Source organism: Bemisia tabaci, chromosome 1 (assembly GCF_918797505.1).
Source record: "Bemisia tabaci chromosome 1, PGI_BMITA_v3".
NCBI lineage: Eukaryota > Metazoa > Arthropoda > Insecta > Hemiptera > Aleyrodidae > Bemisia > Bemisia tabaci.
In genome coordinates this window covers 57,004,154-57,020,387 of record NC_092793.1, presented here as the reverse complement: position 1 = coordinate 57,020,387, position 16,234 = coordinate 57,004,154, and the positions used below count along the sequence as shown (strand labels likewise).

At 39.0% G+C, this 16,234-nt stretch overlaps 1 protein-coding gene across 1 annotated transcript in view; it reads right to left on the bottom strand.

Moving 5' to 3' along the window:
* The window catches only part of hwt (SH2 domain-containing adapter heavyweight), a 50,056-nt gene that overhangs the window by 10,606 nt on the left and 23,216 nt on the right, over positions 1–16,234 (bottom strand). The window contains exons 2-3 of the mRNA XM_019060255.2: positions 1,559–1,660; positions 519–639 (exon numbers count right to left, since the gene is read on the bottom strand). Of these exons, the coding sequence (XP_018915800.2) occupies positions 519–639; positions 1,559–1,660 (223 nt within the window). The remainder of the gene's footprint in view (positions 1–518; positions 640–1,558; positions 1,661–16,234) is intronic.

Sequence of the window (16,234 nt, the reverse complement as noted above, 5' to 3'; positions counted from 1 at the left end):
GTAACTGGTAATGCTAAATACTTCCAGTAAGTATTCCCTTGAAAGTGCGTACCCTGAAGCGCAATCAGGGAGTGTTTCCGACGATCTGTTGATTGGAAACACTTTCTGATTACACAGCGAAAGTACACAGCATCAAGAGAATCTTCACCGGAAATATTCTGCATTTTTGGTCGCACCAGCTGATTGCCGGCAGCAGTCTCTGACACGACAAACGAAAATTCTGGCATGGCTCTCACAAAAAGTTTAAAGGTGGCTTTAAGTAATCTCATGGAGAGCAAGAAAATACCCTGTTATTCAAAGGAGGTTATTCAATTTAAGTTTTCATTAAACGGGGTCGTTGTATTTTCCGAGAGAAATTCGCTTTCATTGCTTAACCTTGAAAGTTTTTCACATCTCTCTCACTCCTTGTCCTTCTCTCCCTTTCCTCTTCATCCCTCCGATCGATATGACAGATACGTAAACGCTGGTTATCGGACATGCAAAGACTTTGACGTTTAGTTAATTAGTGTTTTCTTTACCTTCACAGGGTTGACTATACTTTGAATCAGGACTAGAATATAATTTGGCTGACGCCTCTTCACCCGGCTGCAAGTATGCTTTGGAATCTCTTGGATCAGAGTAATTTTCGATTACTTCGACCTGGAAAAATTGAAAGTAATATTAGCAATAAGGCAAAAACGCGAGTCATAATTATTTTAGTGTATTTAAAAATAATTCATTGAGAATTGAAAGCTGACAAACCGCATCAATAAACTGAGAGAATGTCAAAATTATGTTCCACAAACTTTAGAATTAAATTTTCCTTCACTGGACTCTTTGTGGCTTGAATTTAGAATTTTGCAAAAATCTATGATTTACGAGTGATACCCAAGCCGCGACGGCATTAAAATCTCGGATACAATCTTGACCATTCACGAATGTTTATAAAATCGGCGAGTGTAAGAGGAGAATTTAGCAACTTTTTCATTACGAAAGAAACCGATTTGAAAGTACCCACTCAAAAAAAGTAATGGCTAAATCACAAAATGTATATAACTACCGACTTCTTTGACGACATCTGGCTCGGATTGTTCATAAGTGGTGGGAGTGAAAATGGGTTTGTAAATATTAAGACTGATTACGGGTTTCCTTTTTTAAAAAAATAACTATTAAAATAAAAAAACAGTCAGAATATTTTGCACCCGTCACTGAATTTTCTGATCCTTTGATCAACCATTCATATCAATCAGTTATTAATCATTTTGCGCACGCCACTACTTAATGATATTACTGATTTGAGCACCCTAGTTGAGAGGGATCATTAATTCACAAAATTGCAACAACAGAATGTTTCTGACACTCTGTATAGATTACGTTTGTACATTCCATAAAAAGAATCTTCTTAAGCTAGATCTTTATTGTGGCAAAGGTAGCAAAAAATGCAGCATGACCCTTCCCCACCAAGAGTCTCTGCCAATTTCTTTTGGATCTGCATGGTCTGTAACCTGGAGTTCACACTTTCTCTATAAATGTACTCTATCCCTCTTGAAATTTGAACAATCAATAGATCAAAACTTACTCTCTCTCCATCGGGACTAGAAAAATGATGAGCTCCAAGGCTGACTGGTCGTCTTTTATTTACAAAATCAACAGGAAGACAGTAATCATCGCAAAGTGATATCTGAAACAAAGAAAATTAAATTATTTGTTATGATAACATTAGGCTAGCAGGAGCAAGTACAAGACATACCTGTAAAGCAAGCCTTTGTATGTTTCATTTGGAAAGTTTCCCGATTGAAAACGGGCCACACATTATTTTTCATGCGTAAGATTGACTCAGGTCTTTGCCTACACTGAGAAAAATAGTTATTGAATACAATCGTATGTGGGAGTCAATAAGTCAAACGTTGGTAGTTTGGTTGATTAAAATTAAAATCAAATAAAATGAATCTGAATTTTTATCAAACCGAATATATTTTTACTTCATTTTAGAATTTTTTCATCGAAACCTCGGATTAATTCAAATTAACCTTCTTGTCATGGTAGTCTTTATAACGCATCAGCACACAGGTTGAAACCTACTCTTCCCCCGGAAACGTTACGTAATGTATCAACGACTCCAGAAATCACGCTGAGGTTTCTGGAAGCCAATTCTTAATCCGCACTCTCACCAGTGGTATCGCCGCGTTTTGAAGGCGCGCTCGAACGTTATCCAACAATATTGCTGGATAAACTATGTTAATCTTCATGCACATTAAAACAGTGGAAAAGGGGTTTTTCAAGCATGTCAGGGTAGATAGGGAAGTGGGAGGAATTAGATCAGAACGAAACCCTTCAAGTTATGCACGACAGCTGTAATCGTGCGATGTGAGTGTTTAACTTAAAATGATCGCCTTCAAAGTGCCTTCAATCATGGAGCATGCAACCGTTCAAACTTTTGAGATTCTTTGATCGACAAGCCGTCATCAACAGAGGCTGTTTGGTAGATTCAAAATGGTATGGATTAAATAAAATAGATACACAAAACATATTTCAAAAAACATGAATGGGGATTAGTTTAGGGCTTAAGTGATTTTGAATTTTTTCCTGTCAAAAATTCAAAATCGGGAGGCACTAAGTATTTTTATTGTATAAAGAAGCATAGAATTATATTATTGATCAAATTATAATACTTATTCATTAGACATTGGGCTTCTAGAAGAATCAAACTTCAAACCTCATTCTCCCGGTTCGGCCGTGTTGTGACTTGTTGTTTCTGATTCATCAGTTTCACTTGAAAAAGATTCGAAACAGAAAAATTTATCTGACGAACTTCGGATAGGAATTAGAAGAAACCAAAGGACGAAATCTTAATTCAAAATATTGAGGAGAGTAAAAGTTTTGCCGTTTATAATTTGTCCTTGTTGTTTCCCATAGTTGATTTCTCTTTCCTTTTTTTTTTTTTTTTTTTTTTTTTTTTTTTTTTTTTTTTTAATAAGAGGGACTGGGGGGTTATTTTGCCCCTGAATAAGGTAGAGCAAGTAATAATCGTCACAGATTGTACACAAAACCGCTTTCTATCTAGAAGCGCTTCCATTTTTCTGGCTCCGAATATTCTCCGTGGGACCGTGTGTCCAAAAATCCTCTTCATAGGTATTCATACTGTCCCTATTAAGGCACTCCGACACACGATTGCCTGTAGTCATGACATTATGTTTTGACAACGCAGTGCGCTCAACACCTTGACTTGCCGCATTTCTTTAACTCAAGACGGCAAAAGCTGGCCAGGTTCGATACGAGTTTCCCCTCGTCACGCACATAATTTATTAAAGTGAAAATTAGGCGCCACCTTCGTCGTATTCTGTCGTGCTAAGAAAAAACGCCGTATGAACCTTCGAGAGTTGCCATATTCCCTTCTATAAATTGTTTATTTTTGAGGAAAATTATGAATATTTTTCCTTGGAATTTTCAAAAGTTTTAAATCAAATTACAAATAAACTTCTCTGAGAAATTGGTAGACAAATATTCAAAACTTTTCCTGAAAATTAATGATTGGACAGGAGAAATTTGGCAACGCCTGAAGGCTCATACGGCGTTTTTCCTTAGCACGGCAGTAAGGCTACCGGCCGGCATAGCAGGGCTCATTCCATTATCACACAACTTCAGTCGTTTCGGAGGGACCCTTATCGATGACCTAGTAATCCACAGCTCACCAATAACCACCTGACTACCGCCCGTCTTCTTCCCCCGTCAACGCGCTGAAATGCGTACGAGGAAAAGCCAAACACGCGACAGGGAGCTTCAACCAATCGATTTCGAGAACCACGACGCATTTCTCAACTAAACCTGAAATATACAGAAGGAGATTTTATTCGTTAGGAGTGGTGCGGACTCCGGCAGGCCGATTATTGGAATTGATAGACAAAGCTATACACAAAGACAAAAGGGATATAGATGGATCCTATTGGTGGAAGCGGGTGGTCACAATGGACAAAGGAGGTAGGTAATAGACTAACTAAAGCCAACCCACGAGAGACCCTGTAGTTAGTCCATCGTTTATTCCCTTAGTCTATAAGAATCACCCATTTCACCCGATAGATCGCTCCATACTCCCTATGTTTTCTTTGTCTATAGCTTTGTCTATCAATTTCAATAATTTAGCTCACTGTATGTGGTGGTAAAAACTCATCCCGTCAAATATTTCAATTTCTTGGATGAGAAGGAACTTTTTGTCAACTAAGAGAAAAGTATTGTTATTACAAGAACTGGACTTCAGATCACACGGAACCCTAACGTTTTCAAGCAAACTTCAGTCCAGATGGCCGAAGTCTTCGGTGAAAAAGTACAAGCCTTAGAGTACCTAGCAAAAACTTTAGTTTTAGTTACCCGAACCGGAGTTTGGTCCCTATGACAAAGAGCTTCGGCTGCCTGCACCGTGAACCATGACAGAAACAGTGTTCCTGCCCGGCTTTCTTCACTTGGTTCTGTAAACCATCATAATTGGTGTTTCACACCAACCACCCTCCAAATATAGTTGGAATGTACGAATTTAGTTGTATAAGACGACAAATCTATCGGTTTACAGCACCAGTCGGGTTACCTGCATCGAAATCAACCATATGATTGGTGCAGAACAATCTATTTTTTCCCCTTTCCTTAAGGTAAAAGTGGTATTGTTGTAATGTTAATTCACTATGGTTCAGTGGTATCTGTTTCAATGCTATCGGAAACAATAGAAAGGATCCCCAAAGTCATATGGTTCCGGAGGACCAAGGGAAACGGCCATATTAATCTTAGGTCAGTTAAATGGGATGATAAACCGCAGCAAATTAAATATTCGCTCTCTAACATCAGGTCGTCTTTAATTGCCACAAAAAATTAACACGCGTACTCGCATTTATTCTAACGGATTTTTTTAACACCATAAGAGCATCCACACACTGACAAAAGCTTGATTATTTAACTACTTAATTGGTCCATCGTGTTCTGAGCATGGCTCACAGATGGACTCGAGCAATGAGGTTTCGTGCAGGTCCATAAAATTCCCATAAAATACACAAACATTCACATTTCGCCACGCAAATGGCCATCCAGTGACTGAGATTTACCGAGGTCAATATTTGTAAAATACAACATATCCTCGACCATTCATTAAGATCTGATGGTCGGAACTCACGATGAAGACCGTTCTACGACCTTGTGGGCGCGTGGATCAAAGGAAGGTTCAGTTTTGAGTCGATATCATTTCAACAAAACCTTAAAACCAACTGAACCTGTAACGGACGAAGATAACGTTTTGTCCTCAGTGAAACTTACGACGGAATGGAATCCCTCCGGACTTAAATTAAAGGTGGGTTCAGGCATGGGCCCCAGGGCCCATCCCTTGCGTTAGCAACTTGTGAGAGGCGGAAAAATAACGCCGCAAGATACAATCACATGAAAAAAAAAGAAAGTAAGAAAAAAAAACCTCTTTTCCGAACTTTAGTGGCAGCAAAATCGTGTATTTAATCCTAATAGATAAGAGGCCGAGGAATATAGGCGGCCCATGGGTGACAATAATAGGTAATTGCATTCCGAAGTCGAATCGAGTCTCAGCCAATCACTCGTCAATCGATTTTCAGCTTATAGGTATTTTTATATGTGATGGAGGACGATTGGATTGCATTTTGTAAAAAGGAACCAAAAACATTCCAATATTGCTAGGATTGTGCAACTTAAATTTTTTGCACTAAAGTATACTGAAATCATGAAAAATATTAAATTTACAAAGGTAATTTTTGTCTTGAATTCATAGTTTATTGGGAGATAAAACTTATTTAGATGATCAGTATTGCAAGGTATGCAGGATGATATGCAAGGTAAAAAAATGTTGCACAATCTTGGTGACATTGGCTCTTGGTTCCTTCTTGTAAAATGCAATCCAATTAGTTAGGTTTACGGATGAGATACATGTTGAGAGACTGAACCGCCAATCGTGTATCGTCAAAAATCTCGGAGTGTGATCCGGGGTGCATTCTCGTTTGGGCCTTATTTTGCCCCCAAAAAACTCAAGTGATATGATTGCAACGTGGAATCTATTATTTTTCCTCAGTGGTATTTGCTTTTACTGAGTGCGAAAGGAACTCTTTTTGCGGGTTAACACCGCTCTTATGAAGAAAATTTCATTTCTTATTGATATTATTTGCGAGTTTTTTTTAGGGCGGGCGAAGGGAATAGGATCAAACAATACGAAATTTTAGTATAATGTTAACATTGTAACCGTCGCCAAAAGCCATTCCTTCTAGTATAAATACGAATTTTTTTGAAGACTCTCGAAAAACTGTCTTTACTTTTATCCTTGACTTTATGGGGAAATAAGGGGTAAAAAAATACTTTCGAGACGGATAAAAAAGTTTACACTCCTAAAGTCCACCTTGAATGCAGTTTCCGTGGATAAGCCATAAAACGAACAATAAGCGACGACATTATATAAAAACAACGGACCGGTGTCGTTTTTTATTGTAGGGATTCTCATAGCACGGAACGGCTGACGGCCGGCCTAGTGTGAACTTGAAGTGACATTCCCAGTTTGCGTTCATATTATGTTTAATAAATCACTCTAAAATATATTTTTTCAATTTCGCAAAATAGTCACGTCTGAAACGTGTTATGAAATCAGTCGTCCTTCCATCCTTGTATTCCGGTTATAATTAGAAGCTCAAAAATCTGACTGTTGATTTTTATGTTTCTTTTATTCGAACAAAAATCTATGAGGAATGGAAGTATTCAGGGTGAAGAGAACACCTATCGAGCAAGTAACAAAAAAAATTGGCCCATTAAGCACGCAAATCTATTCACATACTTGCTTTTAGCAAAAATACGTCCATACATGGGGTGGATTGAATTTACGATTGAGCCCTTTCAGAGGAATACGTAACACTCCTAGCTGTAGCGGGTGGAAAAACCAAAGTGTAGACAGCTAAAAGAGTTTTGATTTCACACAGAAAGTGTCGCAATCTCATGTTCATATAAAATGAGGAAGTCGAGGGCGGGTGTGTTTGCATATTCGCATTAGAGAGAAGTACGAATGGTAATGATGATGATAGTAAGAGCAAAAGCATGGAAAAAAGTTACAGGAAAAGTTTTGTATGAAAAAAATAGCCTTTGTGGTCAGAGAGGCTAGAATGTGGATAGGTGAACATATCGACACCTATGTTAAATAACCTATATGAGACTTGAGTCACATTGAAAAAATAGTCATTAGAAGGACGTGCGCGAATATTATTGCTGGCGCTGAAAAAATCGGCCTCAATGCTGTAAAAATTGTCCTTTGATGGATGGAATACCGGTTTTTAAGGGTATCTGATAAGATACGGTAATCTCATGTATTACTTTACTTCAAGACCTTATCACTTACATATTATGATCTAAACGTTCAGATCCGACCACAAGGGGTTCGCCAATTTTTCTCATTAAGCTAGTGTCCTTTCATTTTGCTTTGTAGATTTTTTAATGATTTCATCGTACTTCTCCCCAAAATCAAACAGTTAGGTGCGTCTCTAAAAAATAAAAAATAAAGATAAAATGAAATAAAGAATCAAAAAATTAAAAAAACTGTACTTTCAATTTGAAATACATAGAAAACTCGAATGGACCTTTATTTTACCAACATGTCACGGAATTTAAGAAAATGGGTAACTTTAATATTAAAAAAACCTTATTCTTGATCCAAACCTAAATTTTATACTTCTGCAAATACCCGTGTGTGCAAAAAAAGGAGAAACTCATCAAAACATAAAAAACAATAATCGGGGTCTTATTAGCATGGTGTCAGATGGTTCATTTAAAACATTCATCATCGTCAAAAAAAAAAACCAAAAATTATATCTTTCTGCAAGCATGTTTTTCAATTGTTGCTAAATCTCGTTGAGAGTATGTATTTTTCAATCGTTTCTGAATCTTTTTGAAAGCATGTGTTATTCAATAGTTAATGAAGTCGCCACTTTGTAGTGTAGGTGCGCTTGAAAAACATAACCTCTGAAGCCACCGTTTAAAATCCGCAAAACACCAGGACAAAAGCTTCAGAATGGTGGAATTAAAGCATTTTGAAGGCCCTAGTGAGAAATTTTTCAAGTTTCGACAGTATTTTTGAATTCATTTAGCACCTACAACGATGAAAGCTGCTATTACATCGAAAAACGTGCTAGCATGTCTGTTAGACAACATAGCTGCTACGAATACGTCGTTTCACAGTATGATTTTTAACAGAAGATCTTGGATGAAAGGAAGATCGAGCAGTCTACAAACATAATCTCTTACAACTTAAATGATAGCGCGTTGTGTCTCATCGAGGAATGGAATCGCACTCACCTACGAGCAACCTGAATGACGCTCCTGAGGGGTTTCGATGCCTCTCCAAGTTGGCGTCGTGGTTAAAAAAATCGAGAGTCAAAGGGCGCAGGTGAACCAAAGGTCCATTGTTCGAAGTAAACTTGGGATTTTTCTTCTTCTCGAAAAGCACTGAGGAAAACACTGAGCGCGGTGTGAAAGAAACAAGGAATACTCAAAGGATTGGAGGCTACCCGTGAGAGAAGCACATGAGACAAAGTGAAGCGAAGGAGACATGCGTGCGAGCCTTGAATGGAAGCGCAGTTGACGCTCCATACCGGTAAACGATCCAATTTCACGCGCCACGCTCAAGACGCCCCAAAGCTCGGGAAATGCAGCTGTCTGCGGGGAAAACACCTCAACTCCATTTCAGATTCTGCGATTCAGTCCCACACATACTGAAATGCCTACTACGCGAAAACTTCATCACCATCGTTCTTCTTCCCCTAGGTCGGAATTTCTGATGGTAGGTCACGGTCATTCTGAAAATATGTGGGACGAGTGCCTGTTGGTTTTCTCATATCAGAGTGTTTTTTTGTAGGGGAAAATTTGAAATATATTGAATGGAATCACAGCACTTTTTTTTTTTGGCGAAGCTGAAGCGCCTTATTAAATGTTTTCTCTCCAAAATTTTACTCAGAAAATAATTCACGCAATAAGATTTTGGAAAAACTAACAATAAAGAAAATACTAACATCAGCCAATTGATCAAAGTACACATGACGTCATTTGTACGGTGTGCATTCCACGGGGTTAGTGTTAATATTTTGCCAAGGACTTCATTTCCGAACTTCCCGTTGCAAGTATCACTCATCGGGTGAAATTTTGAGTCTTATCTAGAAGTAAGTATTTTGAGTAGTCTATTGAAAGTCTTCAGGAGGCTGCATATTTCAGCCATTACATACGGACGATTTTTTTCGTTACCCCAAAACTGCATTTCAAGTGCATTTTGCATGTACTTGAATTTTTGAAAAGAACAATATACCGATACACCACAACACGCCTACTTTGAATGAAAGTTCTTTATTTTGGACACGTCTCGAGGATCGATCCAATCATCATCAGACAAAATAAAGTTAAAAAAAAGTATGAATTGATGAAATCGGATTTTTTTTTCTTCAAAAAATCACTGAAAATTTTGAATGTATGATTGTACATGTAAAAACGTAGGAAACCCCAAAATTCTGTTTTCTCTTTTCGAAACAATTTGTTTAAAAATAATGTTGATAATTCTTGCTCATGATTTTCTTATATTATACTACTGACAATGAATGGATTGATATCCAAAATAAATAATTATTATTTTCGTGTTTACAATTTTTTCTTCGGTTTATCGCCGTAACGCCGAGCCGCGCAGGAGGGTTGTGAGATAAAGGGATCTCGCGTCAATTCGACAACATCGGATGAGGAATTGCGCGTTGGAGCGGGGACGGGTGCACATGCGCGAGGACCCCGGGTGACGTCACCGGAGCACGGGGGGTGGCGCGCTAGGGGTTGGAAAATCGATATCCGGAGCGTGGCCGGCCGCAATGTAGCCTGTCGCGAAAAGAGCGTCGCGGCGCGGCGCTGCATCAGCTGATGAGCCGCCGCGACAAAGCATCCATCCGGCATCGGTATGGCCGCACCGACCACTTCCGTGAATGGGTCCGCTCGGGGTTTCGCCCCTTATAACACGCCGCGCCACCCTTATCGCGCCCTCCTATGCTGCTGTGTTACCGGAGGGAGAGATGCCGCCCGAGTTTTCCAGATTGAGTTTCCTTTAACATTTGACTGAGCTAATTTAAATGGCCTGATTCATTCGGCTCAAACAGTGAAATTTATCTTATATGTGTGTATATGTCGCAGGCAAATAGTCAAATCAGGCATTTTATCAAATGCCTAGGTAGATTCCGTTGGAATCTCAGGCTTTAATATATATACGTTAACATTCCTTTAGAAAAAAATAAGCGAAAAATGTTTGGATTTTTTTCACCTTTTAAAAAAATACTTATGACGTTTAAGAGCGAAACTTTTCAAGAACAATCCTTGAGGCCGGCCTAAAGTTCCTCACATAAAATCCTAGCAAAGGCTGTTGACAAAAAATCATATGTGAGTTTCTTCTTAAGTGTTCCTATATTTGAGGATTTGGGCTTTTAGGGTGAGTCTCGGCACTATCAATTTGCGCTATTAGGCTATAAATTCCTCACTTCTGGGGGAGGGGAGGGTTGTACTTCGTAGTTCAGGCGAAAAAACTAAAATTTCGATTTTTTTTTAAATTTGACTTTTTTTTGCGATATGTTTTAGATTATTAGCGCTTGAAAAATAATTACCTTTACACTATTATCTAGTGAAAGACGATAGGGGAAGCAGTGATTCCCTTGCTAAGATGCTCGCCTTAAAAATTACTCAAAATTACGAAAAAGTCGCTTTAAATTGCATATTCCTCAACCCCTCATTCAGTCACGGCAAGAAACAGCTATTGCCGATAAAGAGAATCAATTAGCATGTTGATATTCGTGTAAATTCTCTCCGAGTTTGATCTATGGATGTCGCTAGATAGCGAGGAGAAGTTGCAAATCCGCAGACATGCGGAAGTGATTCACACCGAGATTGTGGATTAGCAAGAATGACTCGACTCCAGGCAGAGGAGAGATGGACGGATACGCAACTCTGACAGCGAGCGCTAGTAGGATTTATGGGACTCTCCAGTCACCGTCGGCGTGGAAAATGATGAAACGATTTTCTGCACAGTGCGCTGCGAAAATCTGCTTCAACGCTTGACTATCTTAACCGCCACCTTATCGCGAGATTATGACGTAACATAATTTTCATAATCACTTTTTGTCATCGACTTATGAGGGAGGAGGTAGGTAGGGGTGGCCTGGCGCCCCTTAGGATCTACTTGGCTCTCCTTAGATTATGTGAGCAATTTTGCAAAACACGTTTGAAATTTTATTTCTCTGAATTTGTCCATAAGAATAGCTTAAAAGTTATTATTACTGAAATGTCTCGATACTTTTTACAATTTGTTCGAAGAGCACCATGGATTACCTCGCCGATGAGAAGGGGGTGTTTCTAGACCCCTTTCGGTTGGGTACTTGCTCCAGTACACCCACTCAAAAAAGTAAATAAATACATAAACAATCCTTGTTCCACATTTAGCGTAACCACACTGACCGCTCTGGAGAATATGGTTCCAAAACATGTTACTAAAAGACAAAACCTTTCCAAAAAATCACCGTGTTGAGATGTTAGCCGACACGACGTAAAATCTAAGTTTTCCTTATCACGCTCCAGAGGAAAACCAAAGTTTTCCAGAAGAAATTGGACTGAATATATACGTTCAGATACAAAACGAAACGATTTCACTGACCCGATTTTAAACGAGTGTGGTAGAAAGGAACTAACTTTTACACTGTAGCTCCGAAACTAGACCAGAGCTAGACGCACCGAAGAATATAAGAGCGCGCTTGATGTATCACTCAGGAATGAAGGCGTTAGTGATGCTCGCTCAGCCACACATTCTATGAGCTGGATGCACTACACATATTACGTCCCACTTGCTTGCTGAACGTACAGAAGTCAACCAACATTGAACTCATCGATGTTCGTGGGAACTTTAGAAATTACGCAATAAAGCACTTAATTCTGTAAAACATCGAACTTGGCGAATAATCTGTAAAAAAAACTAGCCAGGAATTAAGAGTTAGATTTGTGCTAGAATTCCACAGGATTTTGATCGAATATAAACATTACGTCCTTTAGCGCTCTGATCGATTAACATTCTCCACTGGCCGGTGAGCAGATTAGGGCCATCCATATTGGACCACTGAAACCAACTTGAAGTTTCTTTCCCCATGAGGTAGACAACACCGGTCAAGATTTGGTAATAAAATTATTGAAGGCACCAGCGCTGCCGCATTTCTTCAAGAGTCATTCGGTGGCGTGGCGTGAATTGCGATGTATCGATTGTTCTGCCATTTAAACCTATGGTAAAGAATCGATTATTAAGGTGTTCGCTGCGAACACCCTGTTTATCGATCTTTTTCCATAGGTTTAAATGGCATAACAATCGATTTATCGCAAGGCACGCGCCACGCCACTGGAGTCATTCAAATGTCCTCGAATCGCTGCAAACTTCCTTCCCTACTCTTACATACTCTTTTTTTTTGGTTAACAATAATGAGCGCTGGTAGAGTGAAAATGAGTATTTATGCCGGTTGCGGTATTCAAAATGACCACGATTTCTTTGCTTTAAGTAGAAGAAAAGTGTCTGAAATGTTTACCTACCGTCTATTTCGATGTCTGAAATTTTTCACGATATTTTTCCTTAGTAACTAGTAACAAATATCGTAATAAATTATTTAAAAAAAGCTATCCACTTTTCGTGTTGGCTTAACTTAGTGTCTTCCTTGTACGTGATGAAACAGGGGGGATCAACCCACGCTACATCCATCGTGCGAATTAAAAAACAACCCACTTATTAAGGATAGGTTTGAATTATATTTAGTCCGAAGGAGGCTGCGCATGGGGTATCATTCTATTATCCAACGTTGTCACAAATAAATGAATAATGATATATCATGCCAGAAATTTTCATTGTAAAATATTATAAAAGGGTTATAATATTGTAGGTATATTATAAAAGGGTTATAATATTATAGGTATATTATAGGTATAAGGGTTATAATATTATATTAGGGTTGGAGATGCTATTATGATAAATGCTTAAACACGCCGTATCAACTGGTTTTACCTTGATGTAGCGACTACTCACATGATGTTTATTCATTAAAGGCATCCCAGTTAGAGTTGGCAACGAGGATCGAAGTGCCGCACAGTGGGTCGAGTTAATTAGAGAGGGCGGACATGACATTTTTGACTAAAACTGCAAATTTTGATGTTTATTTCGGCACATTTTAAATTTAAGGGATGTTTCTGAAAGTAAATTTCACGAGGAAACCAATGAAACCACTTTTAAGACCTCAAAGTTGTGTAAGCACGGAATTATAAGCTTTTGAAGTTTCCAAATTTTGTCCGACCTCTCTCGTTACTCGACCCACCGTGCGCCGTTGCTGAGGAAATTAGCAAACCGAAAATGAGCCCAAAGGAACGTGTTTCTTGTCGGAGACAACCGGTGAGCGGCGATAAATCATAACTGCCCGCGCGTAGGACGTCGACAAGGCATGATTATGTCAATTTCGGTCTCGTGGTCTGTACTTGGTGCCGCGCGCTTATGGTTGAAACGGTAGGGAACAACCAGCGAAAAAAGGTCATTCCAGATTCAAATGCAGATAGCTCAAGATCAATGTCATCAACTCTGCCGTGCTATGGAAGAACGCCGTATAAGCCATCAGGCGTTACCGAATTTCCTTCGACAGTTCAAGCATTTCCGGAAAAATTTGTGAATATTTTTTTCCTGATTTGTTAGAGGATCTTGTCCGTGATTTGATCTAAAAAGTCTGAAAATTTTAAGTAAAAATATTCATAACTTTCTTCTAAAGTAAATACTTTCCGAGGGGAAATTTGGCAATTTTCTAACGCTCATATGTTGTTTTTACTTAGCACGGCAGAACTAGACTCTCGCCGAGTGCCTCAACCGCGCGTCAAATAGCAATCCATGTCAATTTGAGTGAGCTCCTGCGTTCGTTCCGTTGTTGCCATACAGAGGTAGAATGCCTCCTCCTTGAGAGAAAAGGGGAAAAGAAGGAAAAGCTGCGGGAGAAAACTGAAAGAAAAGGACGTAGTTGCAGTACCAGCATGTAAAATAAGTATATTTTTGAGCGGCGCCTTAGCTATATTGGCTATTTAAACCTTGGTGGTAAATTATCAAAATAACTAACTTTTCTAAAAAAAAAAAAAAAAAAAAAAAAAAAAAAAAAAAAAAAAAAAAAAAAAAAGACGGTGACAGGCAGGGCCGGATTAAGGGGGTGGCCGGCAATTCTAAGGGGCGGCAAAAATTTGCAATTTTTTAAAGTGTAGGTATAAAAAAATCGGATTTGTAAAAACAAAATTGCAAACGAGAAAAGACGACAAAATCTCTCATTTCCTGAGAGTATAATAGTTTCTAATTTTGTCGTCTCTTAGTAATAAAAGAAACAGCTTCTTCAATAAGTCGAGTTAAGAGAGAGACCAAACACGAAATTTGGCCTGGAACGGCGCGACTTAGAGAGAAATGATGACGATGACTTGAGATGAAAAGGAGAAGTCCTCGGCGCGGCGAGCATCAAACACAGTGCGGTCATTGCGGTCAGCGTGAAACGGATAGCGCCTATAAGAATGCATGAATACTTCACGCATTGCGCCAAACACAGTGTGGTCAGCGCGAAACGCATAGCGCCCACAAGACTGCGTGAATACTTCACGCATTGCGCCAAACACGGTGCGGTCTGCGCGGCGCGGCGGCGGAAGTTAAAATGATTGATCCACATTTATGTTTGTTCTTTCATAATTTTTTCGTTCATTTCGTATAAATGGAAGGCCCTGTCCACACAGAGTTACGTTTACGGAACTTAACTTTCGCGCCAAGTTTCGTGAACTTTTGCTAGTAGTGTTGACAGGGCTTTCCCAAAAAATGTGTTCAGCATGAGTAAATGCGTCTTATGCACCCTTCCCCCGCTGACACGTTCATTTGATGGTTTTTATCGAGTTTAAAAACGAATGAGAAGGGGGCGGCAAAATACAGGCGGCCCATGGGCGGTAAGTAGGTGAATCCGGCCATGGTAACAGGTAACACACATTGAGGATTTAGAGAAGAGGAAGAATAGAAGTGAAAGTAGAGTTCGTAGTTGTAAAGTAGTAGGAAGAGAAACGGATAAACAGTAAAAGAGAAAAAGTACCTAAATGCCTCTGTGAAAAACCAATTATTATAATACAGCCGTGCTAAGGAAGAACGCAGTATGGACGTTCTAAAGTCAACTTCCTCCCGGTATAAAATAATTATTTCTGAAAAAAGTTATGAATATTTCGTCCTGAAATTATGTTGATTAAGTTCCAGGAAAAATTATCTGGAATTTTCAAGGAAAAGTATCCACAAAACTCAAAAATTTATAATCCATTAAGGAGAATTTGATCCGAGAAAGTCCGAGCGTTTATTTGTCGTGCTTCTAGCCGCTAACATTTTTTTGCCAATTTCTGACTGAACATTCAGTGGAGGCATTTGTTGCAAAGAAGTTACGCAGCTTGCTATTTTGCCTTCAATTCTCAAAGTAGGCCAGAAAACATCCACAAGTGCAGCAAGCAGCAGTGTTCAAGGTCTTATCTGTCCACAAATCTCGCCTGACACTACATGATACATATGTTGACTCCGCGTTCTATTATATTATTGATAATAGATAAAAAAGACATAATATTACAAATATATTCATTCACTTCTGTAAAGTGTAGTGTGGAAGCAATGTTTTTCAAACGTATAGATGCAGAAAGCACCGCACTCACTGTTTCGAGCAGGCAACCTCCTGCATCAAATCTTATCACCAGTGCAGTGGCGTGCTTTGAGATATATCGATTGATCTGCCATTTGAACCTATGGTAAAGGATCGATAAACAGGGTGTTCGTAACGAACACCTCCAAAATCGATTCTTCACCACAGCCTCAAATGGGTACATCGATAATCGATCATTAGAATGGGCATTGAGAATGGGCAGTAAGAATGTCGCCGGGAAATAAATTTGAGTTGACTATTGAGAGGGCAGAAAAGTTTTCAATCAGTTTTCAAAAGAAAAAAAAAATAGCTTTTTTGGCGTAAGTCGGATGCTCCCCTTGCACTAAAAATAATACATTCGGTGACTTACGTGGGTAATAAGCTAAGTTTCTCGCGTGTCACCAGCAAAAAAGATGGTAAGGACTGATAAACCTCTAAAAATATCTCGTCTCATCCACTATTTTACTAATTAAAGGAGGTTCCCGGGTGGAAAAGGGTAGGAATGT